This window comes from Helicoverpa zea, chromosome 22, assembly GCF_022581195.2.
Source record: "Helicoverpa zea isolate HzStark_Cry1AcR chromosome 22, ilHelZeax1.1, whole genome shotgun sequence".
Lineage (NCBI taxonomy): Eukaryota > Metazoa > Arthropoda > Insecta > Lepidoptera > Noctuidae > Helicoverpa > Helicoverpa zea.
The window spans coordinates 3167700-3194862 of record NC_061473.1 but is presented as its reverse complement, the minus strand read 5'-3'; the positions used below and the strand labels follow the sequence as shown (position 1 = coordinate 3194862).

The window sequence follows — 27163 nt, the reverse complement described above, 5'->3', positions numbered from 1 at the left end:
AGAAGGTATCATCCACCAAAAGACAAACGCGTACACGCCAGAACAAAATGGGGTCTGTGAACGGGCCAACCGAACCATTGTAGAGAAAGCACGATGTTTACTATTTGATGCCAATTTAGAAAAGAAGTTTTGGGCTGAAGCGGCTCATACAGCGGTATATTTAAAAAATAGATCTGTAACTTCAAGTTTAGGAAATAAAACACCCTATGAAGCGTGGTATAATAAGAAACCAGATCTCAGTCATATACGTCTGTTTGGGAGCCCTGTAATGGTACACGTTCCCAAGGAAAGAAGATTGAAATGGGACAAGAAGGCTACCATGCACATTTTAGTAGGTTTTTCAGAGACAGTAAAGGGATATCGTGTATATGATCCAATTAAAAATATTGTAACTATAAAGAGAGATATTATAGTAATGGAAGAAAAAACAGTATCACCGGAAATTGTTAAGGATGACTTAGGAGAATGGATTCAGGATGTTGTTGAAGAGCAGGAATCTCCGGCAACAAATGAAGATGGCAGAGATTCAGTAGGGGAGTCTTCAGTGAATGAATCTCTCCATGACTCAGATTCAGATACATCCATGTACACTGATCCATCTAGTGTTAACAATGATGATACAACCACCACAAGCACGGAGGCAGATATCTCAACAAATGAGTTACAACCAGTTCCAGAATCAGAACAAAGTAAGAGAACTCGAAGACCTCCAGAACGTTATGGGTTTGGTAATATCTGTATTTCTAATTCTAGCCCAGATGTTGAACAAGTAGACTTCTCAGAAGCAATGAATGGACCAGAGGCTGAGCAGTGGAGAGAGGCCATGCGGGAGGAGCTACAGTCGTTCAAGGACAACAATGCGTGGGAAATTGTTGATATGCCAAGCAGTGGATCAATAGTGCAAAACAAGTGGGTGCTAAATAAAAAACTAGATGTGAGTGATAAAGTGCGGTATCGTGCCAGACTCGTGGCTAAAGGTTTTACCCAACGGCGTGGTATAGATTATGAGAACACTTTTTCCCCTGTTGTAAAACATTCCACATTGAGACTGTTATTTGCTTTGAGTGTACAGTGGGATATGGATATATCACATCTAGATGTCACAACAGCTTTCTTAAATGGTCATTTGAAAGAAAATATTTACATGTGTATTCCAGAAGGTTTTGTAAATAAGCAGGTTGGAAAGGTATTGAAATTAAAAAGAGCCATATATGGGCTGAAACAATCCTCTTTAATATGGTATGAGAAGGTGAAAGATTGTTTGTTAAATTTTGGTTTTAAAATAAGTAAATTTGAACCATGCTTGTTTACATATTTTTATGGGAATGTTAAAGTTATTGTTGCTGTATATGTTGATGATTTTTTGATTTTTTCTAATAGTGTGTCAGAAACTGATAAATTAAAAAAGGTATTAAGTTCTGAATTTAAGCTGAAAGATTTAGGTCCTGTCAGACGCTATTTAGGTATGAGAATTCATGTGAACAAAGAATGTAAAACTATAACTGTAGATCAACAGGAATATATAGAACAATTGTTGTTAAAATTTAATATGTCAAATTGTAAAACTGTAGATACACCCATAGAGAGTAAGTTAAACATAGAAAAGGCTGAAAATATTGTAGCAAACATTCCATATCAAAAGCTTATTGGAAGCCTTATGTACCTGGCAGTTTTAACTAGACCAGACTTGTCATATTCTCTTAGTTACCTCAGCCAGTTCAATAACTGCTATAATGAGACTCATTTCAATTATGCAAAACGAATATTGAAATATTTACAAAAAACAAAACATTATTGTCTAATGTATCATAAGGATAATGTAGAGCTGACTGGTTTTGTTGATGCAGACTGGGCTAGTGATAGTCTAGATCGTAAATCTTATACTGGATTTTGTTTTGTAATGAGTGGCTCTGTAATTTCCTGGCAAAGTAAAAAACAAAAGACTGTCTCCTTGTCCAGTACTGAGGCAGAATATGTTGCCCTTTCAGAGGCGTCTAGAGAAGCTGTATACTTAGGTAATCTTATGTATGAGCTTACTGGTCAAAAATGTGTAATTAAATTGAAGTGTGATAATCAAAGTGCATTAAAATTAGCAACAAGTCATCAGTCACATACTCGATCTAAACATATTGATGTTCGTTTCCATTATGTTAGAGATGCAGTTGAAAATAAATTAATTAATATTGAATATATTTCTACTCAAGAAATGCCTGCTGACTTGTTAACAAAGGGTCTCATGTCAACTAAACATTATAAGTTCATGCACATGCTGGGAATTAAAGCTAAATAAAAAAACTTTGTAATCTGTTTAGAATTACATTTATTTTGTTAAGTAGGGGTGTTAAAATAAGTTTGTATGTGTAACAAAATAAGTTCCTATGCGTTAAGTATCTGTGGTTCCTAGGTTAGTGGCGCCATCTACGTGTGTCTCATTCTCTATGTGAATTAAAAAATTAAAGTTAGTCTATTGCGGAAAACAAACGTGTTTTAATATACTTCCATGCTGGGTCAATTAATATGGGATGTTTTATGTTAAAAAAATGAAATTAAATATGTTTGTATTACTTTGCCCAAAAGGTCACGGGCAATATGTATAGTGCCCGGTCAATTTGATTATTTGAATAATTATTATCAAATTGCACTCTCATATTGGGCATTTTTCATAATGACCGGGCATTATGTATAATGCCCAATTTATCACTTGGTCCATAACATATATTTACCTACTACCGAAAAAGTGACCCAAAATGACCCCCATTACTTGATTTGAACTGCCTACTACCTACTATATATCACTTACCTGAGTTATACAATATCTACTTACAGATTTTTAGATACAATCATGATCCCTGTCAGTGACGATATCCATTACTATAGTTCGGCCATTCAGAGAATGCGTTCCTGACACGTCGCGATTGAACTGACGACGTAACTTTGCAATGGCGTTGCAGTTACGATAAAAATATTTTTGCTGGTTGTTTACCGTTTTAACAATTGAGGAGCATTAAAACAACATTATTATATCAATAATCAATGAATGTTATTACGTCGTCAGTTCAATCGCGACGTGTCAGGAACGCATTCTCTGAATGGCCGAACTATATAATCACCAATTGCTATATAATACTTGCAATACACTGCTGTCAAATATTAGTCAAACAACGCTACGGAATGTAACCCAGCTGTGAATTGACCGCGGCAAGTAGCTTAACTTCATCAATGACTTTACACTCATCTGCCTACGATATATTTGCCTACTTACATAATATAATGTTTGTCATGCTCTCATACCCTAAATACCATTAAATGCCAAATGATATAACCATAATGATTCGTAGAAAATATTTAATAATAACTTTCTTTTAGTGAATCGTTTAAGAGTACAAACAATAATAGTACAATGCACACTGCAAACTTTTAGTCGGCCGATTGTTTGGGCTTATGGGCGATGTACGTCCTCCTTTTAAAATATTTTTTCTTTTATGAATATTAAATAAAATGCATTTGATATATTCTAATTTTCAAGAAATAAATAATCACTGAACCAACATCCGCAAAGAAAATTTATTTCATGTAGGTATTTCACACTGAATTATTGCGCACTTATGATAAAGGGTAATCAGTATAGGATGAATGGTAGTACGCACATTACAAAGATCAGGTATTTAGCCGGTATCAGACGATTGAAAACTTAGATTGAAATCAAGATTGTCTTTAAAAAAAAATATTTGCTAATCATCGGGTCAACTGTCGGCCAACTATTTAGTCTGAAGTGTGTTTTTACTCTTAGTGAATCGTTTAAAATGAAAAGTTCACGAATAGTACATTATCTAGCTTACGTCATTATTATTAGGCGGGTTCTATACCGAGTAATATGACAATCATTAAATGTGCACAAGTTTTGTGTGGCTACGAAAACAGTGAATTGAAAGTGAGGAAAGTTTTGTGGTAACTTTTTCTCTATTGACAGCTTCTTTTGATACAATTTACGTAATCTAAAAACGAAAATCTTTGGGGTTGTATGTTCACTACAATCAGTGTTTTAATTTATGTTTAATGATTCAGTAAAAACACGAATTCTTGGTGTATTCAGTCAAAAAGAAGCACCAAGATTTATCATCATCTCCCGAGCCTTTTCCCGACTATGTTGGGGTCGGCTTCGAGTCTAACTGGTTACAGCTGAGTTTACAGTGTTTACCAAGATTTATAGTATTGTAAAATTCTTATTTTATCATGAAAAACCTCAAATCGAACTATGTTTACGTTTAACATAAGAAATTTCTCAAGGCTTATATCTCCGCTTTCTTCGTGGCCACACATCTATAACTGTAAGCAGTCTCGGTTATTTGCTCTATCACACACTATACCATTACTTATTACTGACCACGGACAACCCTGAGATGAGTCGTGACGTAATTGCGATTTACGGTGCATACTCCTTAACGTTTATGTCGCCCTGGTACTTTTGATCTGTGTTCGGTTTGGGTGGAGGTTATTCTGTATGTCTGTCTGTGTCTGTTATGCATGTATTGTAAAAATACGGATGTATTGTTAATTTGTAGTTTTCACTAGCTTCTGCCCGCGGTTTCACCCGCGTCCCGGATTGTGACAAAAATACCTACATCCTTTTCCCGGGTCTAAGCTACCTCCCCTCTTATTTTCAGCTTAAACAGTTCAGCCATTCTTGATTCTTTATAACATGTGTAACTAACATGACTTTCTTTTATAATCGATTTTGTCGAGGGAAAAATTAAATAAGAGGAGAAATATAACAAATGGCTGAGTAGAGAAATAAAAAAGATAGGGCGGAAAAGTTAATAAAAAATACTTTGTTTTTTGCATATAAGTATATCGTTTTCTTCTATACGTCGCTAAAAGCGATCATTTTATTTAGAATATTTATTCTATTACTTCCAATGTCATATTTTACGTATATTTTTTCTTGTTTTCACATAGCTATACCTTCTGAAAAAAATGTAAAGGATTTTAGTATTTTTGTTGTTTAACTACATCAGGTCAGATTATGCTCAAATGTTTACTTATTATAATTGCTATTGTATAACGAACTAAACATAAAACCTCTTTACTAGTCGTTCAGCACTACCGGTGCCGGAAGTTTGGCAACACTGGAAACGTCTGTTAGTCTAGGAAGCACGGCTTCATTCAGACGATTATTGTTTACATTCTAACAGCCTTAACATTATAGTTCGGCCATTCAGAGAATGCGTTCCTGACACGTCGCGATTGAACTGACGACGTAACTACATTCATTGATTATTGATATAATAATGTTGTTTTAATGCTCCTCAATTGTTAAAACGGTAAACAACCAGCAAAAATATTTTTATCGTAACTGCAACGCCATTGCAAAGTTACGTCGTCAGTTCAATCGCGACGTGTCAGGAACGCATTCTCTGAATGGCCGAACTATAATAAGCGCATATCCTTTTGACAGCTGAACCAACCGACACTGATGTATGTATTTGTTTTTACTTTGGTAAATAGTTTGCTGAAATAATTATGTATCATTAGAGCTGTATTTTTGTTACGCTGAAAATGATCTAATCGGGAAAAAAATCTGTTTTGTTCTTGAGATTGCTATTAATTGAGCTGTGTTTTACGTTGAAAGTGATCTTATTAGGATAAATACGTCCTGTTAACTTCTTAAAATTTATGTCATTGTCATGTTACTCCTATTAGTCTATGAAAGAGATTTGGGGAGTTTGTTGCGCCACTTCTTCTTCCCAGCAAAAACACATAGGAAGTGGTGAAGGGTGGGCGTTTTGGGGGCTGTCTTTTGTAATTTCCTTTTTGTCGTTCGAAAAGTGCTGTTTTGCAGCCAAGTTTGAATAAATGAGTTTTGATTTTGATTTTGATTTCAATCGCCTTCGAGTTCTGGGCTCCTGCTAACAGCATTTAGGGGAATTCTGATAAAGCCAATTCTGCGTACTTATTTTGGTGATTTTGTTCACTAATTCGTTTTCCAATAAAACTCATATTTTGGATTTTCAGTCATATATCATGTTTTATTTCAAGACTGATACCTATCTCTTAATAATCGAACAGGGATAAAAATAGAATTTATATAAAAAACGTGTTCTATTTTTGAAATATTCAAGATTCCATTCTTGGCGGCAAGACGCCTTTAAAGTATATTTTTTCCGTTCACAGATTATACAGCGAGATTGTGATAGACAGCAGAACATATCTGGATTTGCTCGATAGTTTTAAAATTTAAATTTACGTTCCTTTTTCAAGCTTGATCTCAGTTTCTGTTTCTATAAGTATATAGACATTGATTCTTTATAGCCAGAGCAAAGCACATACTACAAAGAAGAGTATTTTAATATTAGAAACAGTCTCAGAATGGAAGGCTTTTGCGGTGTTATACTGAAGTTTATTCTGAATTCCTACACAGTTTCCGAAATTCACGCACTCAATTCAAAATTTCCATCGTTTCCTATGATCAAATCTAATTTCGAGGATAAATATCATCCAAATTAGACCAATTACAAAACAAAACACTATAAACTTTATACAACACCCTGTAAATACAATAGAACTCGTCCTGTATATCAGCAACATGGCCCCGCCTGTCCACCTGCTCCAATAATTTCTTTACCTTTAACTTTTATTTGTTTATTTTATTATCTCGTCGGCTATATTGTTAATGAGCACTGGGTATACCGTTATATACAATTGGCTGGGAAAATGATAAACATCGTTGATAGTGATAGTGTATGGTAAATAAAAATAAATTAAATAGACACAGGTATGCTACGATTATTTTGCTAGTTTATAAAGTTGAGTGAGTAATTGTTTTTTAATTATATCAGGTTCAGCTTATACAGAGAAGACATGAGCGTTAATCACCATATTAGCTCAAGGTGGTTTGTCGATTTCAGATTGTAAAGTACAGTCCAGGTTTCCTCAACATGTTTTTCTTCACCTTTACTTATTAGTCCTCGGTGTCCAAGGTCTAACTACTTTACAGCTTAGAAGAATTACACTGACACTTCCCTATCCTGGAATCGAACCCACACACTCGTACTTGAAAGCTTGGTGTTTTAACTACTAGGCAATTACGACCAAACAGCTCTGTGGATGTTAAGGTACTTCATTGTTTCAAAGAATTAAAAGAACGATTGCACGTCAAAAAACTACGTATTTCCAGCTATAGTTAGCCTTTATATATTTAACTCATTCAGCTCCAACAGCTATCCTTTACACATATTCCTTCAAAAAACTTCAATACTCACTAACGGAACCACATAACACGAACTAAGCTTCACTTTTTTATAAACTCAGGCGCACACCCCTAGATCGCTACGACGCCTTTACGTGACAACTCCACGTCTACAAAGTTAATTAGCACTTTTAAAGTCAACCTATACACCTTATGTCAATAGCCTAGAGTCTATAATAGCTTGACATATCTGCACCGTCAACTTTGCTAACTGAGATATCAGCAATTTTATTTTTGCGAATGATACAGTGCTTATGCGTAAAGAGTTATGGTTGAAATTGGTTTGGCACAGTTGTATTGTTAATGTTGTTTGTAAGGGCGTTCATACACACGTGATTGAGATCGTCTAGCGATAGGCCAGGGAATGTCATTGTTCTTAGGGCTGTCGAGTTCTTGTGAAACATCGAATTAATATTATGGTGAGTTATTGGGTTTCTTAGAATAACTGTGTTGACAGTTCTTGTTATATTACTTTGACTCTTTGAAGTTAGATGCTTGAAGCTTTGCGCATACACAGTAGTATATTGTTTGCACATTTTGGAAATAGGAACTACAAAGATGAATTATTGAAAGATGTCCTAGATCAAAATAATAAAGTAAAAAGAAGTTTATTGGCGTTTTTAGGGTCCTATTGTTTTCGCTCTTCTGTCCGTCCGTCTGTCACCAGGCTGTATCCCATGAACCGTGATAGTTAGAGAGTTGAAATTTTCACAGATGATGCATTTCTGTTCCCGCTATAACATAAAATACTGAAAACTAGAATCAAATAAATATTTTGGGGGGCTCCCATACAAAACTCGTAATTTTAAATAATGGTACGGAACCCTTTATGTGCGAGTCCGACTTGCACTTGACCGGTTTTTTTACATTTTTCACTTCAAAACCGCTGAAAGGATTATCTTGATTAATATTTAGGTAATGCGATATTTTTTCACCCTGAATCTGTGTCTTTTCTAAAGACCATGTTGATAAAATGCTATATAGTTTACACAGATAGTTCACACACACGTTCGTACATACGTTCGAACATACATAGTTCGTGTCATCTAATAAAATTACTTAATAAAATACATGTATGAATATAATTCTATCTCCATAAATTAGGACAAATCACAGCATGTACGTTATGATCTATTGATGACAGTATAACTCAAGTACGGTTAGATAACAATTTTAACATTTGACTGACAAGATTAAATTAGTTATGTACCTAGTTTCATAATGCACTTAAGAACTTTCCTTTTAATAAGGGCAGATACGATCATTCATTATTGTTTTAACCTTTAACATTTAAAAAATAATTCTGTATTAGTTGAATCCTCTAAGTCAGCGGTTCCCGAATTCTTTTGGCTTCGGAACCCTTTTCGTTTCACCATTTTTCGGCGGAACCTTACAGTAAACTAAAGAAGTAAATACACTTAGGTACGGCTCGTAGCGTATGGTAGCGCACCAAATGGTTATATGGTTAGAGGCATATTCAGTATACTCAGGCGTAGCATGGCTATCTGCCACACGGGCCAGAAAACAATTTAGCCGCCCTTGACTTTGTGTATTATGTGAATAGTTTTCAGTTTGAAGACAGACAAAGTAAACGCAAAAAGAAATAGATTGGGTTTGTACAGGTGCGAGGCGAGCGAGCGCGATTTTTTTTTTACTAAAAGAAGAAGTTCCAAGCTCCCGCTAGCATTGAAAGACATTCAGTGGTAGCCGGTACCGCGAGCGAAGCGAGTGCGATTTTTTTTTAGTTTAATTACCTACACAAAATAAACAAAACCACTGTAAATTAATAAGGTCTCAAAAAGTACAATATTCACACAAAAAAGCAAATGCAAATGAGTAAGAAGCAGCTAGCGAAGAAAGCGCCATTGCTTTTTTTGAATCAGAGGGATAAAAAATAAACATCAAAGTAAACCTTGACGGAAGCAAAATTTTTTCGGTGTTGGATACCAATTAAACGAACATAAAAGCATCACACGTAACATGCAGTCGCGAGCGAAGCGAGCGCGAAATTTTCGGATTCATGGAGGTGCAAAAATTGGAAATAATGTCGCACTTTGATTCATGGTAAAAATAGACACTGAAAATACTCGTATGCCGTGTCATTTCACGTCCTAACAAATGTATGAAAACGTATAATCCTGGCGATGAAATAAGCCCAAAAAATGTGGTGATTTTTGACCTACTTTGCCGATTTCCAAAGACCGGGAGGTATTAAGTTAATCTACAATTTGTAAAAAACGGAATTAAATTATCTGCTGCCGTGGCCACCTACATGGTGCCTAAATGGAATTTTGGAATCCAATATTTAAACAATTTAATTGAAAATAAATAATAATTTAATATTGTCAAAAGTGAAACGATTTACCATATGGAAATCTTGAATTTTCCACGGAACCCCTGAGGGCCTGTCACGGAACCTCAGGGTTCCGCGGAACCCCATTTGGGAACCGTTGCTCTAAGTTACTGTGAGGAAAAAGTGCTGATTGGTTAGATATTTCTTATGTTTTCGTCATATTAAACTATAGAAAACTTTATAACCTTGCCTTGTCTGTACAAATACCTATACTCTGCGGGGAAGTCACCAAGAAGAGGCATTAAGAGCCAGAAAAGTTGAGTATAAAAATGGAGACCGCCAGATTGCTCTATATATATTCTTAATTCAAAATCTCTCTTTCGCAAAGTCATCACTTGATCACCAATTACTTGAACGTTCGTCAACCTGATACCTCCAGCTCTGTTCTAAGAAGAGCCCATCAACCGCGTCTTTGAATAAGTCTCGTAGCAAAACTTCAGACAGACAAGCAGACAGTCAGACAGACAAGCAGACAGATAGACATAATGAAACTACATAAGGTTTCAAATTACATTGTTTACTTTATATATAAAATATTTAAGGTTGTTTAAAGTTCTTCTAACCTAGAGACAGACATGTGTTGCTGGGGAGTTTGTTGCGCTACTTCTTCTTCCCAGCAAAAACACATAGGAAGTGGTGAAGGGTGGCGTTTTAAGGGCTGTCTTATGTAAATTCCCGACATTACATGTCAGGTCATTGAACATGTATGTATATTAGAATCACTAAGCAAAGTTCACCTAAAAATACTATAATTTATCATTCAAAACTCCACCACGCAAAGAACATCATAACCTTATGTTCCTTAAACATTCTTCAACCTGATACAATGCCACCAGGCCTGTTCTAAGAAGTGCACCTTCAGCCATTAGTCTCCGAGTCACGTGCACCCACCAGTTAATGAGAAGAGACGGATGCCACCACGCTGATTGCTGGCGTTTGATCTGCCGTCAACTCTTGGAAGTGACGAAGAAATGCGTTCTGCCTTTTGATTGAGATATCGCTTTTCTTTATAAAAAGGCGTTATTCAATATTTATTGTGTTGAACGTGTGGAGTACATGTTGTTGAAGATATTATGCTATCGTCGATAGACGGTTGATTGTGAAGTAGCAATCGAATATAGAATCTGCTTTGCGTATTTTTATTGAGCCTAAATCCATGTTTCTGACCATTTAAGCCTCGGAAAGAATTCGATATGGATTTGAAATGAAACCTAAAGAAAAACATATTTACTTAAAAAAAGTAACTATTTTACTAGAATGCCTAAAAGAGTAGTTTAGAGTGCAAACGCGAGACCCTAACTACAAGCGATGTGTACTAATACACCAATGAAAGATTTGACAATTAATAAGCACCACTATTCAAGATCAAAATAAATTAACAACGAGAAAAAACTATTAGTAATACAAAGGAACCCTTTTTCTCAATAAACCTATAAAACCTATGATGCATTATCGTAGGGCGACATCAAAGAAAAATAACTCAAACAAGTTAATAATAAGTATCGAACTTAACATAATGTAGTAGTTAGTATGCGAGTTTAGTTATTTATATAAACGTATAATAAAAAGACCGGCTTTGTATCGATTCACATCACAGTCTAAGTTGAGACAATGATACCAGGCATTATAGTAGATATAGTTACTATACTCTATCCACGGAAGCAAGAGCTAAAAGGTAAACAAAGAATGACACTTTTTCAAGATGGCGGTATAACCCGACCGATGACAAAATCACAGATACTGCGAACATTTTACACAAAAATGTGACGTTTTGTCATCGGTCGGGTTATACCGCCATCTTGAAAAAGTGTCATTCTTTGTTTACCTTTTAGCTCTTGCTTCCATGGATAGAGTATAGGATAGTTTGAACTAAGGTATAATGCAACTTCAGTTTTTTAAGTAAAAGACTGGCTGTTATTATTTCTACAATATTATGAGAAAATATTTCTTTTTGTTGTTGTTTCTAAAAAAAATCTTAACAAATCTTTTCCCCTTAGTTGACAAAGTTATCCAATAACAGAATTCTTCATTAATTTTGCATAACTCGAATCTGCCATTTTAATCAGAGATTACGAATTGACTCCTAAATTAAAAAATATAATAATAAAAAAAAATACTAACCAGTCATCACAATAGGTACCCTCTATTTATATAAAATATGTATATTGTATACTATATAGGTATATTGAAATCACCCAGACTCATTTCAAATTCATCTCAAAATCTATAGTTATTTCACCAAACATCCGATTTCGCATACCTACAGCCACTGCACAGTTTCGCATGCATACGAATTGTTTGAGAAACAATCGACGCCTACTGCGCATGCGCGGAATAGTTTTAACTACTCGCCGGTTAATCATAGCGATTGTATGACTAGATAGATAGGCGGTAAGACAAAGAGATTAGTTGTTGTTGGGTAACGGTGGGTTTCTATAAGCAAACTATCCGTTCATTGGAGATTGAATTTTGACATAAACTAAATTTAGGAACATCCAAAATAATACCTTCATGTATTTTGAGGTTTCCCGAATGTGGGCCTGACACTTCTTGGGAAAAAAGTCGGTATTGCTAATAAAATAGTCAACTAAATTGTAGATCTGGCATTCTTAGATGCCGAATAAATGGGAAATTATTAGAAAGGAGGAAAAGTACCTAACAATGTCATGTAACTCAAATGTATGTATTTAACATACGTAGGTATAAAAAATATACCCAAGGTGAATCATTATTACGTACTTAAATTCTTGTTATAACTCTGACACGAAGCTTACATCCTATTAATATTATAAACGCGAAAGTTTGTATGTATGGATGTATGGATGTTTGTTACTCTTTCACGCAAAAACTACTGAATGGATTTTAATGAAACTTTACAATAATATAGCTTATACATCAGAATAACACATAGGCTACAATTTGTAAACATATTGTTCGAAATACTAAACCTACGCAGACGAAGTCGCGGGCACCAGCTAGTGTGAAATATTTAAAATATTATTCTCCACATTCTCAAACAACCACCATTTAAATACCAACCTCCTAAAATACTGAACAATGTTATATAACATTACAGCATTATAAAACAATCGATCGAAAACCAATAGCCTGTATCGATAAAACCTAAAATATCAACAGTATACCGAAATACTGATATTACCATAGTACAACGTACCTAACGGTCGGTTACCGATACAGGGGTCGCAGGTTCAATTCCCAGGTTGTGCAGTGAAAATTCAAAGTCCAGTAATAGCGTACAAAATGAATAATAGTGAAGTAAAGTCATTTAGATAGTTATCTTAATATGTAAATTGCAATTTGATTTGAAAGATTGCGGATTACGGGACGGGATATTGTTTTTGATTATGTGAATTCGTGGTTAAAGGAAAACCTGTATTGGGATTCTATAAAACTCGATCAACAACTCGCATTTCACTTCGATTCGTAATGTCATTTCATACTTTAGGGGAGGTAGGGGAGCGATGGGCACTTTTTCACATTTATTGCATAAAAAATCAGATTTTACAGATAATCAACTTTTATTGCCATTTCTTATGTTTGGCTAGATAAAATCAAAGAGCTATCCTAAAAATTACAATCAGTTTCAACATTACGAGATATTTAAACGGTTTAAATAAAACCGGCGACACGTCAAAATTTTCTTTAGTCTGACATGCTTTAGTTGGTACTTACGTAGTGTTTAAAGTTACTTTTTGCTTTTTATAGGGTTTATCGTTTATAACATTTTGTCATAATAATTGCGTACTTTTTTGGGTCGGGGGTTTTTTTTAATTTATAATTTTATTTTATTTCATGGTTTTTTAAAGGAGCTCCTTAATGTTTCCTTCTTTTTATGATGGGTTCGCTAATGCGATCTCAGCCAAAGGAAGCTGTTTAACAATCCTCATGACAAACTGGCTCTGGGAGAATTGCACAGATTGAGAAACAATAAAGATGGACCTTTGTTGATCCAGGGTTATATATCATTCTAGGGTTTCATCCGCCACATCCCATTTCCAGAATTAGGTTCTCGTCAATTAGAAACATGAAGAAAACTAGTCAAGACAAATTAAACGAGCCCAAACTCGATGGGTTTACTAAAAGGCAGTTCAGGGTTACCTATCTTCGTGTCCTAACAGCAGACCAGCTCAGTGGTTCCAGAAGACATTAGTATTTCAAATTTTAGATCCCACATATGCTTGCAAGTAAACTGAGCGTGTAACATTCCTATCACACCTAACAAACGAGCTGATGACCTTGATATACAACACCCCGTCGTTTTTGCGTCGGGGGTTAAAAAGAATGGTTTGCGACGGGAAATTCCTAAAGATTTAATATAACGAGCAATACAAGAGGTATCAAAAGGTTAAAAAATAAAATTAACAGCTGATAAATATGGAGTCCCTAGATCAAGTTGGCAACGGTACCTGAAACAAGATTCTATAAAGGATTTTTAGCGCAGATTTATAACCTCACAAATTTTCACTGAAGAAGAAGAACAAAAATTTACAAATTATACATTACATGGTATGTCCAAGCCTCCCTACCATAGGGAGCATTGGACACTTTTGACTTAGTTTATAAAAAAAAAATCGGTAAAAAAACTTAAGTAAAACGGTTTTATCTTATGTGCACTGAAAACTAGAAAATAAAAAATAGTTACTTACCTGTCAACCTACGTAGGTGGTTAGTCCCGGTCATATTAGACTAAAATAAAAACGTGGGGCCCATAAACTATTGCTGTAGTACCTCTTCTAGAGGTATAATAGGTGTGGATTGCATCGACTTACTATAATCGTAACTGGAGATTTTGACAATCAATCATTAATAATAGAAAATACACATACCTTTCATTAGTTTTCTCTTTATAACGATCCGAAACCGCAACAAAATATTTAAGTACTTTTACGAGTGTTTGTTCTTGACAACTCACAGAAATGACAGATAGTCTATGGATGAACACCGTTACCAGTCGGTAACGTAAACTACCCAATAAAAAAAAAACTATGATCAAATCAGAATAAAAGGACCCCCCCCCCCCCTTTAATCTGATTTGATCATGTCTCCCAACTGCCCATCTCTCCCCTACCTCCCCTATAGATAGACAGATTTTGGCAGATCTGTCAAAATCTCGACTTTAATTTAGTTCAACTTGTCAACACGCTCGATAGTGAAGCGCTAGTGTAGTTTGACAATGTCAATCACGAAACTTTAAGGTAGAATTCCGTGGGTCGCGATTGTCGCAGCCGCGCGCGACAAAAGTCAACCTATGAAAATGTATGGCACCGCTGTCGAGGGCCGCGACAGTCGCGCGCGGACGACGAATTTCGTAAGCCGCTGGCGGCCGTACGCTTCTCAACATGGTCTAGCGCTTAATAACATCTATAGAATTTTAGTAAAACCAGAATTAAATTGTTGACAATGCCACGAGCAGCTTACGAAATTCGTCGGCCGCGCGCGACTGTCACGGGCCTCGGCAACGGTGCCATACATTTTCATAGGTTGACTATTGTCGCGTCCACGGAATTCTACCTTTAGATCGAAGTCGAAGTGAGAGTGATGTCGAAGTGAGTTATGATATTTTATAGAATCGACATGCTGATTGTTATCGTAATTCTCGTAAATAAAAGCATATTATTGAGGCAAAGAACTTGAGACCGCTAAACAGCTATGATTAGCAGTGTTTTTTAAGTTTTCGGGAGGCAGTTTTTCGGTAGAATCCCCTTGTTTGAAATACTCTAAGTATAAATGAAATAATGTGCTAAGCTGCAAAATGTAGTCAGTAATTAAGATAAATAACTACCGTATTTACCTAATTACAAAACAAATACAGTAAGCAATGCAAATCTGCATACACAACGCAAATTGCAAACAGCTTTCCCACTTAACCCTAAAATGCAGTCGCTCAATAATTACGACTTATCCTCAAGCATTCCGCATGCATTGCATCCTAAATGGCCTTAATTGCTACTGTATTCTGGAGGCCTATTGAATCAGGCCTTGGGCCAACCTTCCGGGCGCGTGGGAGACCAGGCCTATTAACCGTAGGCCATATATGGCACCATATGGACAAGGTTATGGCCTTAAGATGCACGGATCTCGGAGCGGCTCGCTTAAACTGTGGGTAGCGATAAATTAAAAATAAGTGGGTAGCTTGATTCATGTAGTATTGTTTGATGTGAGCATTTTAATTGAAGTCTGTTTATAATGATTAATTTTATAGTTATTACTTAGAGAATTTGTGGGGCCATGAATCTAACGTTGAGACGATTAAAGATATCATTCTAAAGGCTTTGTTCATTTGCTTGTCGACTGACTAGATACTAATAAATTAAACTTTATAGTCGGACACATTGCTCGTACTTTTACCGAATTAAAAAGGGAGGAGGCAATATCTTTCCTGATATCTCCTGTACTGTATGATGTTTATTGTTGTGACTGGTGGACACGGTCGAAAGATCGGGAAGTGTGGAAGCGAGATGGGATGCCTTTGCCCAGCAGTGGGACATTGTAGGCCAATACCTAATATAATTTTTTATCATCCCGAATAATTTTTGCAATGACGACTCCACCAAACAATATACCTACACAATTAGACATCCAGACAGCAGGTAACATGGCCAGCATGCACATATCGGGGCAGGGCGCGACCTGTCGCATGCTCACGCTAATGGGCCGTTGCTCCCGTAGTCCGCGCCTATACGCGGCAGCCGTAGGGTTAAGTTGGTAATGTTAGAACTTTATTTTGTGGGCTGTCATGTCAAAGTTGAAGAGGTAAAGAAGACGTTTTACGAAGCTATTATAAATATAGTAAAACAAGTTAAATAAAAAGATCATATTAAGATTGATAGCCTACTAGAAAGCAGGGGGGGGGGATTTTTGTGACTATTCATTCAAACAAAATTAATTAAGATTAAATTTTTAAGTGTTCATAAGTTATGTAAGCGTAAATAAATACTGTGTAATAGACGTTAATCAAATAAAAGCTCAAATAATTACTATAAAATGTTCCTAATTAATATATGTGAGAACTAAAAGACGTAGGTGTACATACATGTTTCAATTAATTCAGTCCAAAAAACAAACGTCTATCATAATATTGACTTACAATTAAAATGAAATGGATCATAACTACATATTTGGACGTAGTTATGCAGAAACGTTCCAACCCACAAGTCACCCGAAATCGAGTTATTGTGATTGAACAGCCTAAAATTTAGCATATGGTTATCTAAACTCAATATAATTCAACAATAAAACCTCTAGTACCTTTACTTGTTAGAATAAAAAAGAATACAACTGAAACGCGTAAATGCTTATATCTCAAATTCAAGTTTAATTTGAGATATAAGCATTTACGCGTACAGTGGGTTGGAACGTTTCTGCATAACTACGTCCATTTGACCTCTATACTCTGATAACCTATGTTTTTCAAATTGAAATACTTCCATGTTATATTATTGTTTTATATGTCTCTACCAGACCTCGGGACTATAGAGTCCCGGATTTTTGGGAGGCGAACGTGGGGCCGAAGCCAACACGCTGAAGCCCTTTTGAGACAACTTTAATGAAATGGCGACACAAAACCGACGATTATCCCCGTATACACTATAGAAATGTACCCAGGGACAATCCCCGGTTCTGTGCTAAACTATTGCTAACTATGGAGGAAAACTACTTGGGTTATTGCGATGGGATGTTAGTGGACTAGGAATGGGAAGACTATGGGAACTATGGCACCTGCCGATAACAATGTTTGCACACGTAAAAATGGCAGGTAGACACTCGCCAACTCACTTACTGGGCCCCCGGGAATCAGTCACTGAATAGCAACAAGAGGGCAACAAGTACATGAGCGGCTGAAGGGTGAGGATACCTCGGCGGACTTTAAACGCAGATCACGCGCTCCCTGTGGGTCCAGCATCACCGGCCCACTCGCCACTTACCACGAGGCACCTACCCTCCGAGTGGGCTGCTAACCCTGCTCTAGCGACTCCACTCTGACCGGCCGATGAAGGCAAGCCAAGAGGCGGGAGACCTATCCCCCGTCATGCTTCACTCCGGCAGGCCGGAGAATGGGGACAGTAAACTCTCCCTGGAGCACTCGGATATATAGCCCCGCGGGGTCGCTACTCCCCGACATCCGCCTCAGATGCCCTGCGGGCCGCGTAAGCTTAGTTTTCAATTAAAATTGAATTGGTAAATGCTAATTTAATTAATATTATAGTTTAATTGAGATGCGTTTAAGGTTATAGTACCCATATAGGTTTCTGTATTAGGAAATGGTGGAACAGGATATTTCCTCGCATCTAATAAACTTAAGAATCACTCAATCACTTGAGTGCTCGCCAAATATCTCTGCCGCTCTGAAATTAGATACTTGTCAGGATTTCTATGCTGTTATTAGGAATTTAACAGATTACGAAATAGCGGAAGATTAAACTGGTTTGGTACCTAACTTATTGTGTGAAATGTGTTGAATATACATTCCAATAAAGATTGTTATCAATTTCTTAACGATTACAAGTTAATTAAATATTATAAAACGTAGATAGACTCCTGTATTAAAAAGAAAGGTAATGTTAGACAAAAACTCACCATCATAAGAGTCCGGAATATACAAAGGCTTTCCAACGAGTTTGCCCTTTTTCCCGGACAGCGGGACTGCCTCCACCCGCCTATGCGCCTCCAACACTCTATACAACAGCACTGGCCTATCCTCCCCCTCAAACTTCACCACACGAGGCAACGAGAACTTATCCACAAACTCCTTCAATGTCATCACTTCACTTGTATCGTCTTCGGGTTCCACAGACCCGTTGCGGCGACCTAGCAAAAAATTGTCCGCCCACTCCGGAGCGTTTGGTCTCCTTTCCAAGAAGTCTGGTCTCCGCTCGCTGCTCCGTGGCTTGTACCGAGGAGGCCGGTCCCTCCTGACCAAAGCCTCGTTGGCTTCGGCTAACCATCTTGTGACTAGCCTTTCTCGTTCTACGTCTAAGTATCGGGGTTTTGAAGCATCACAGGCGAAGCGCGCTGCGTCAAAGCAGTATTGGGGCGGTGGAGGCCGGATCCGAGGGGGAAAGAAGCGGGGTGGGACGTACGGGGGATGGGGGGCGTAGGCCGGCGGCGTCCTCGGCCCGGAGCCCTCGACTGACGCCGTTCTGAACATGGTGTCAGGCCATTGATGATGCTCCCGCCACCTGGAACAAGGGACACTCGTTAGTTTGAAGGTTCCTCGTGATCAGTACGGATTTTTTTTACATTTTTTAGATTCTTAATCGATTATCTCAAGAAGGACACATTACATCTCTTCAGGCTTATGAAGGGAACGCAAACATGTCGAGACCAAGAAGTATACCTATAAGTTCGAGAGGTAAAATGCTAAAATTTCTGAGCTTTAAATGAGTAATTAGCAGGCCCGCCGTAAGCGGGCGTGCAAGGCGTGCACCGCACGCGGGCGGCACGTCCTAGGGGGCGGCAAATCGAGCGACTTATCACGTAGTATAAAAAAAAATACAATATCTTTTTACCAATTATTTGATTTCAATATTTCCAAACACAGCGATAGCGCTAAGAATATTACTTACACTGCCGGTTTCAGTAGCGTCTGTTGAAAGATCATTTTCAAAATTCAAAAGTATTAAAAACTAAGATCAACAATGCTCCAGCAGAGACTAAGTAATTTGGCTATAGTTTCAATCACGGCAGTAGCGTAGCGTAGCGTGGGGAGGACAAATGGCGGCACGATTTAGGTGGCGGCAAAATTGAACCATAATTACTGATTAGGTACTGAATTATGAAATAAAAATATTTTACTATAAATAGATAAGTAGACAAGCAATAAAATTTCAGAAAAAGCCGCCCTCGCTTTGGTCGTGTCCTGTCAATTTTGATGGGTTCACCCTTTGCATCCCCAAAAAATTCGCGCTCGCTCCGCTCGCTCTTTTTAAACGGTTTTTTTCATATGGAATGTGTCTTGTGCGGTGACTTTTTCAACGAGAAACCCACCAAAAAAGTTGACGCTATCAAAATCTTTTACTGAATGAATCTTTACTAAACATTGCTATAGATATTTAAGTTCTTTAGTTTGGGTTATATAATAAACTGTTCTAAGTACTTTGATATACACATGTTGTTACCCATTAATCACAATCTTTCAAAACATAGGGGCCACTTGGCTAATGATTGCACAAGGGCGCCACACAAGTTCATTTACGGACATTAGCTAGAGACGCCTTAGGCTCCAGTTACTTTTTCAGATTATAAACTATAAAAATTTCGCGCTCGCTTCGCTCGCGCTTATTTACGATAGCTTCTCTCTTCTTGCAACCAAAATCTATTCAGTTCATCGGTTGTTGTGGTATTGGTAATGACACTTGTTAACTTGAAGACCAGATTTCCACAACCTTTTATGGGCTGCATGTGCTAATACATAATACCTAAACTTGGGGGCGACAAAATTGCCTTATGATTATATGGCTTAGTTTTACACTTCAGTAAACAAATATAACCTAATTAAAATACATATTTTATAATCTTAACGATTTTATCTTTTTTTTAAAACCCAGTATAATAATATGTAGTCGTAGGGCGGCATAATCAGTTTTGCACGCGGGCGAACAAACAGCTAGCGGCGGACCTGGTAATTAGGTACCTGTCAATGAGCCTTCTCAATAAATGGCTCATAGATAAGGTCTAAAAACTCCGTCAAGAAGCGTAATTAATACATCTCAAGCAAAGATCACTTCAACTATTGAACTAACGTCAGTTCTACTTGGGCCTATAACCCAACACAGTACTAACGAGGCATTTAAAACATAAATATTAATGAATTGACCACGTTAGACCGAGTTACAAGTTTTACATCATCTGTGGCTGGTTATATGGCCATTAAGTCAACTAAGAGAACTAATTTGAAAATATCGAAATAGTTACGTATGTATGTTTATTGGTTTGGTTAATGCAATGTTTGATTTAATGATTAATTGGTATTACATCATGAGTGTTTTCTAAGAGGTTAAGCAGAGGTGTATCCTTACAGTTCTAATGTCTCAATTTTATAGGCAGTTAATATTTTGATTTAAAAGGCCTATTAGAAACAAGTAAAGTTATGTATAAGCTGAAATGACGCGCCCCTACCATATTTAAGCGCGACTCGGCATAGGATTTCAATTTAAGCGAGCACTTAGTGTAACCACAAAAAAAATCTTCGTATAGTAATGTCTTTCTTTCATAAATCCCCATTATATTTCCAAGTATGTCATCAAATACTATTATGAAGCTCCCTTATCATTCAGGCTCTTCAATTCAGTCACCTTTTACCTCCGTACTTAGTTTATTATTTTTTTCTCATTTGGAATCTATTATTTATCTACCAATATTATAAAGCTGAAGAGTTTGTTGGTTTGAACGCGCTAATCTCAGGAAGTAATGGTCCGATTTGAAAAATTATTTCAGTGTTAGATACTACTTTTATCCGGGTTCACAGGATGTGGGTGACACCGTTGGCTTAATAAATAATATAATCTATACATATAAAAATGAAACCCGTTTTCCGTTGTCACGACATAACATGAAAATGGCTTGACCGATTTGGCTGAAAATTAGAGGGGAGGTAACTTAGACCCGGGAGAAGGTTTTAGGATAGTTTTTTTTATAGTTTTTGCCACCATCCGGCTTCGGGACGCGGGTGAAACCGCGGGCGAAAGCTAGTAATAGCATAAAAAAACACCATCTTCCCTAGATCTATTGAATTCTCAGTTTTTCCAACCACACAATTTTCCTCACACATTTAATTATTGCAAAATATCCGCTGTTGGACCGTAAACTAACAATTTTCTTAGCAAATCTCCATACAAGTGGCAGTTCCCACTGGCCTAACTAGGCGTTCCATTGCAGGGTAGGATTGTATAACATGATGTTCACACACTGATAGTAGTTGAAGACAGAGCTTGACAAACGTATCTTTGCTGTTGTTGATAGGTTGTTAATGGTGTTTGGTGACGAAAAAGTAAGATGTTTTAAACTACAACTAATAGAAAAAATACTTAATTTGTAAGTATATACAGCTGTCTAAATATCAGCAAAGTGTATTTATGTGCCTCTTGTAATAACTATTTGCCACGCTCGTGGTTTATATTTATTTTTTAAACGGTTTTATTTAGCTCACCCTGTTTGTTTTATTCTTTCTTGGGTCAAATTTAGTAATTCAAATTTAAGTATCTTCCTGTTGTCAGATTGATCTGAAATTTGGTACACACCTTCAATTCCGATGACAATACAATATAGTAATATCAATGACATTGTAAATCCAATATGGCCGCCGGCACAAAATGGCGGATAACGCAGATTTTATCAATGCCATCAATATGGGTATCAAATGAAAGGGCTCAACAAGCAGAATACAATATACTATAAAAAATTGAAATCCAAGATGGCGGCCGCTACAAAATGGCGGATAACGTAGGTTTTATCAATCCCATTAATATGGGTATCAAATGAAAGTTCTCAACCAGTAGAATACAATGTACTATATAAAATTAAAATCCAAGATAGCGGCCTCTACAAAATGGCGGATAACTTAGGTTTTATAAATCCCATCAACATGGGTATCAAATGAAAGGTCTCAACAAGTAGAATACAATTTACTATGCAAAATTGAAATCTAAGATGGCGGATAACGTAGGTTTTATCAATCCCATCAATATGGGTATCAAATGAAAGGGCTCAACAAGCAGAATACAATGTACTATAAAAAATTGAAATCCAAGATGGCGGCCGCTACAAAATGGCGGATAACGTAGGTTTTATCAATCCCATCAATATGGATATCAAATGAAAGTTCTCAACCAGTAGAATACAATGTACTATATAAAATTAAAATCCAAGATGGCGGCCTCTACAAAATGGCGGATAACTTAGGTTCATTTGATACCCATGTTGATGGGTCTCAACAAGTAGAATACAATTTACTATGCAAAATTGAAATCTAAGATGGCCGCCGCTACCAAATGGCTGATAACAATTTTTTATCAATCCCAACAATATGGGTATCAAATGAAAGGGCTTCACAAGTAGAAAACTGTCAGTAACTCCAGCGGGGCCCAACAGGGCCAAGGCCTGCCTGGGCTGCGAGATTGTTCGAAAGAGTTACCGCGGCCCTGGTACATAAAAGGCCTACGACGGAACAAAACGGTTCTTAGTCAAGAGTCTGGCACTCCCTCACCGCTGCTGACCCACAGCAGGAGAGGTTATGTGATGATTTTTGGGGTCGTTAAAAAAAAAGTATCTGGAAGGGCTATGTATTGAGGAATTAGATTGTAATAAATTGTCAGGTAAGAGACCGTGTAATAATGATGCACTAAATGAATTAGATAGAATGAGGAATATTCGGTAGGCATTTTCATTAAATACTAAAAACTAGAAAATAAAAAATCGGTAAAAAAACTTTTAAGTTAAACGGTTTTATCTTATGTGCACTGAAAACTAGAAAATAAAAAAATAAATACTTACCTGTCAACCTACGTAGGTGGTCCCGGTCATATTAGACTAAAATAAAAACGTGGGCCCCTGTGAAATCCTATCTATGGCAAAGCATATCTTTATACTTTGGTAGATCATGAGCTACGGCTGATTATTGATTGTCAAAATCTCCAGTTACGATTATAGTAAGTCGATGCAATCCACACCTATTATACCTCTAGAAGAGGTACTACAGCAATAGTTAATGGGCCCCACGTTTTTATTTTAGTCTAATATGACCGGGACCACCTACGTAGGTTGACAGGTAAGTATTTATTTTTTTATTTTCTAGTTTTTTCGGCAATATTTGATTTTTTTGCAGTTACTATATACAAGTTTATTTTTCGATAGCTTTGCAAAAAAATATTTCTTCAGTACATAACACACAGACAGAAAAGCGATAAAAAAAATAGGTGTCCAGGAATTGGATAACAAAATTACCAAATTACGGTAAACAATTTAAGTAAATAAATAACTTCAAAGAACGTAAAAATGCGCATTACATCTGAACCCATCCTCACATAGATTTATTACACCATCTTGCATAAATACGTACGCACAGATTCCTTGACGATAAGTTCCGAACATTTATTTATCTACACGCATGCGATGTTGAGGACAATTTTGTAGCGACAATTTGTTTATTAGATAAAAGTCATTTGTATGGATGTTCACACACGCATTAGTAGGTTTATTTTTTACTTTATTTAGCTTCTGATGACAAATAGGCGTAATTATTTTTTATCGTGGTTGCTTTAGGCTTACTTTTTGCGATTCACGACACGACGCATCTTACAAGAAAATCTCGCAAAACAATTGTAGGTTTTGAACGTAAGTAGGAATGTATAGATTTTTTTTAAATACAAATATAATAATTGTTTTTTCTACCGTAGAATTTTTCATATTAAAATATCATCACTTACTCATTTCCAAGACCTTGGTTGTACACGAAAACAAACTTACTAACAACACTCATTTTCAACAAATTTACAAAAAAAGCACTCAAAAATTACTGTCCCATTTTCACCACCACAACTTCACCACACGAAATACAAAAATTTTCAGGCACAGCAAAACATAATATTGTTGGTTGCAAAACAATTGATTTACACTAAAGTGATTGGCCGATAGAATTCAAACAATGGTATACAAACGCACCGTACGTCCGACCGAGTCTCACGGTGGTTTTTTCTACCGTACCAGACTTTAGTTAAGGACTGGGTGCAATATCGTAAGTCTTATACGGAACAATAGGTAGTTTGGAACATACCTATAGAAAATATATTCAGTCATTAATATTAAAAAAAAAAATGTTTTGATGGCCTTGATTTTCGTGACGTGATCTATGATTCACATTATTTATTGAATCAAGCCCTATAAATAAATCGGTTTATTTTGATAGCCATTACCTATACCTATAGAAATTTATTGTTATTATTAACGAGTCCTAGTGTTTTCTCAAATTCGTCTGGCCCTTGACTTTTGATCTTTATATCTCCTCTACCTACACCATTTCTTCAATCTTCCTTCTACACTTTTGCTTTCATAATTTTAGACCCACAACATCACTCCTGAAATCTGGAAGTGAATCTCCTAAAGTGATATTAACTTAGACTTTAGCCTTCACAAATTCACATAGGCACTTCTTAATCTTCATAATTTCATACCCATTTGCATCAGTCAGTTGTTAATTTTCAACAAATTCATCACTAAGATTGCCGCTTGCAATACATGATAGTCACATGCTTGTTCCCACGTAGTTTAACGCAGTAATAGTAAATAATATTTAACTAACAGCCGAGTTAACTGACAATATTTGACGTCTAGCAGTTAATCATCGCGTTAACTGGGATAAGCCACTAACTGTAGACGTTTATCAGTAATTAGTTAACGTAAGTGTTGATTGCTTAAGAGCGTAGTTATGATCAAATTCGTGGACGTTTTTTTGCAGATTTATTAAGTGGTGAAGCATTAATTGAGATGTCTAGTTAACTTCTTTATAATATTAATGATATAAACTTTTTAATAGGATTCCCAAAAATATTACCTATAAAAATTTAAGATTTACCTACACGACAACTAAACCTATTTACCTCTAACTCATTTCATAAAACTGAGATTTCGGGTACAGAATTAGGCATGGGAAATTTACTTTCCACGATCAGTCGATAGAATTTGACAGATTTGTAGACTAGTAATAATATTTCCTATGTACGCGGATATTACCTACCACATAAAACAGCTAGTATTAAAGTACCTATCAATAATTCCTAACACTATCAGTCCTGGCAAATAAACATAAATAAACACGCCTAACTAATAAATTATCTTAACGATGGGAAACATTTACCTTACATTAGTCTTACTTAACTTTTATAAGTCTAGTAATCTGGTACTAATTACTGCTATAACTCGTTATACCGTGGGTTTACTCGACTTTTACCGATTGCGTCAGAAATGTGGTGTCTTCAACGTTTTATGGCAAAGCTATTTGGTATTAGATAACGGTTTTAATATGGGTATTTATCGTTTAACTGAGTTTACGGTAGCTCTGTAGATGTGTTAGCGGAATATCTATTTGTCTGTTTTTTATCGTTTTATCTCTACTTTTTTATCGGCATTGAATATATGATTAACCCATGTCATATTTATGTCATACTTTTGAATATATACTTTTGTATGTCAGAGCACAGATATAAGCAAGACACAATTGATTTTCTATTGTTTTATAATTCGCGATATACAAGAGGTTTATTACTGATCTTTCTACAATTATCTTCAGTCATTTACTTCATAATTAGCAACCTACCTAAAGGCTTATTATAAAATGACGGTATGGTAGTTTTCTATTATTTATAACAACATATTTTTATGAGAGATCTGCGGATCTCGTATCTATACGGATCTTATTACTGATCAACATAAAATGGCACCAGTTTTATGAATATTCCAACACTGATCCAATAACTTTTTTGAAGCTTACGACATTTTAATTTCAAGTCCAAGGTTGCAGCAATGATTCTTAATTATCAAAAGTTACATAAACACCTACTACTATAGTTATAAAAACTACAGTCCACATCTCAATCAAAAACATCGATATAAAGTTTGGGTAAAAAAATAAGTCGATGTCCCCTCACTAATCAAAATTCGATGAACAACTAAACCACCTGTTAATATTATAAATTACTAGGTCACTGTATACGAATATAAAACTTATTAGGAAGGTATAAGGTTCAATATCGTTCGTACCACAACGGTACATCGACCCGACTTACAAACATGACCAATTTACAAATACAGCTGTCAAAATCAATTTCAATACGACTTAAGTCGCAATGCCCTTTCAAATAATGAATTCTTAAGTAGCCATTCAAGTTTTTTGACTGCATTAATAACTTTGTCGATTTTCGATCGAACTTTTTTTTGGTAGTGGTTTGCTCCAATTTTTTTTGCTTAAACGTTGATGTAACAATAGTTTTTTGTATTGTTCAAAAGTAATTAATTTACGATCAGATAATTCTAGCGTTATCTAATACGGATTTAAGAGTATGTACAGCTATGCCATCTGGTTATCGGTATGGAATTTTCACGTGAGATAAATTAAAGCAACAAAACAATATACATGGCTCGAAAAAACCGGTTTTCGTGATCACAAATATTAAATAAACAAACAAGCAAAAAAGTTTGCACTTTCCATGAGGAAAAACATATTTTTTTCCGAATATGGCTTTAATTCATAGATATAAAAGAATTTTCTATGGTATAATTCTTTAGCCTGTAAGGTTGCAAAATTAAGCTCTATTTTAACATTGCCAAACCTACAAAAAGGGCGTGATGTTATGCAGTCAAAGCCTACCATTGTCCATCAAAGAATGACAATTTAATGCCTTCCACGGAAAACATACCAGCCCATTTTTCCGACAACTCATTGACATTTTAAAGTGACTCCATTAAATAAAAATGTTAATTGCAACGCGAAATAGGTGTGCATAATCCCTCCGTCCCTTTTTAAAGTACACTTTAACTATAGGTTAGTAAAG

At 36.1% G+C, this 27163-nt stretch overlaps 1 protein-coding gene across 1 annotated transcript in view; it reads right to left on the bottom strand.

Moving 5' to 3' along the window:
* LOC124641397 overlaps nucleotides 1-27163 on the bottom strand; it is a 153321-nt gene that overhangs the window by 71785 nt on the left and 54373 nt on the right. Inside the window, exon 2 of the mRNA XM_047179472.1 lies at nucleotides 18198-18799. Coding sequence (XP_047035428.1) covers nucleotides 18198-18768 — 571 coding nt within the window. The 5' untranslated portion in view covers nucleotides 18769-18799. The remainder of the gene's footprint in view (nucleotides 1-18197; nucleotides 18800-27163) is intronic.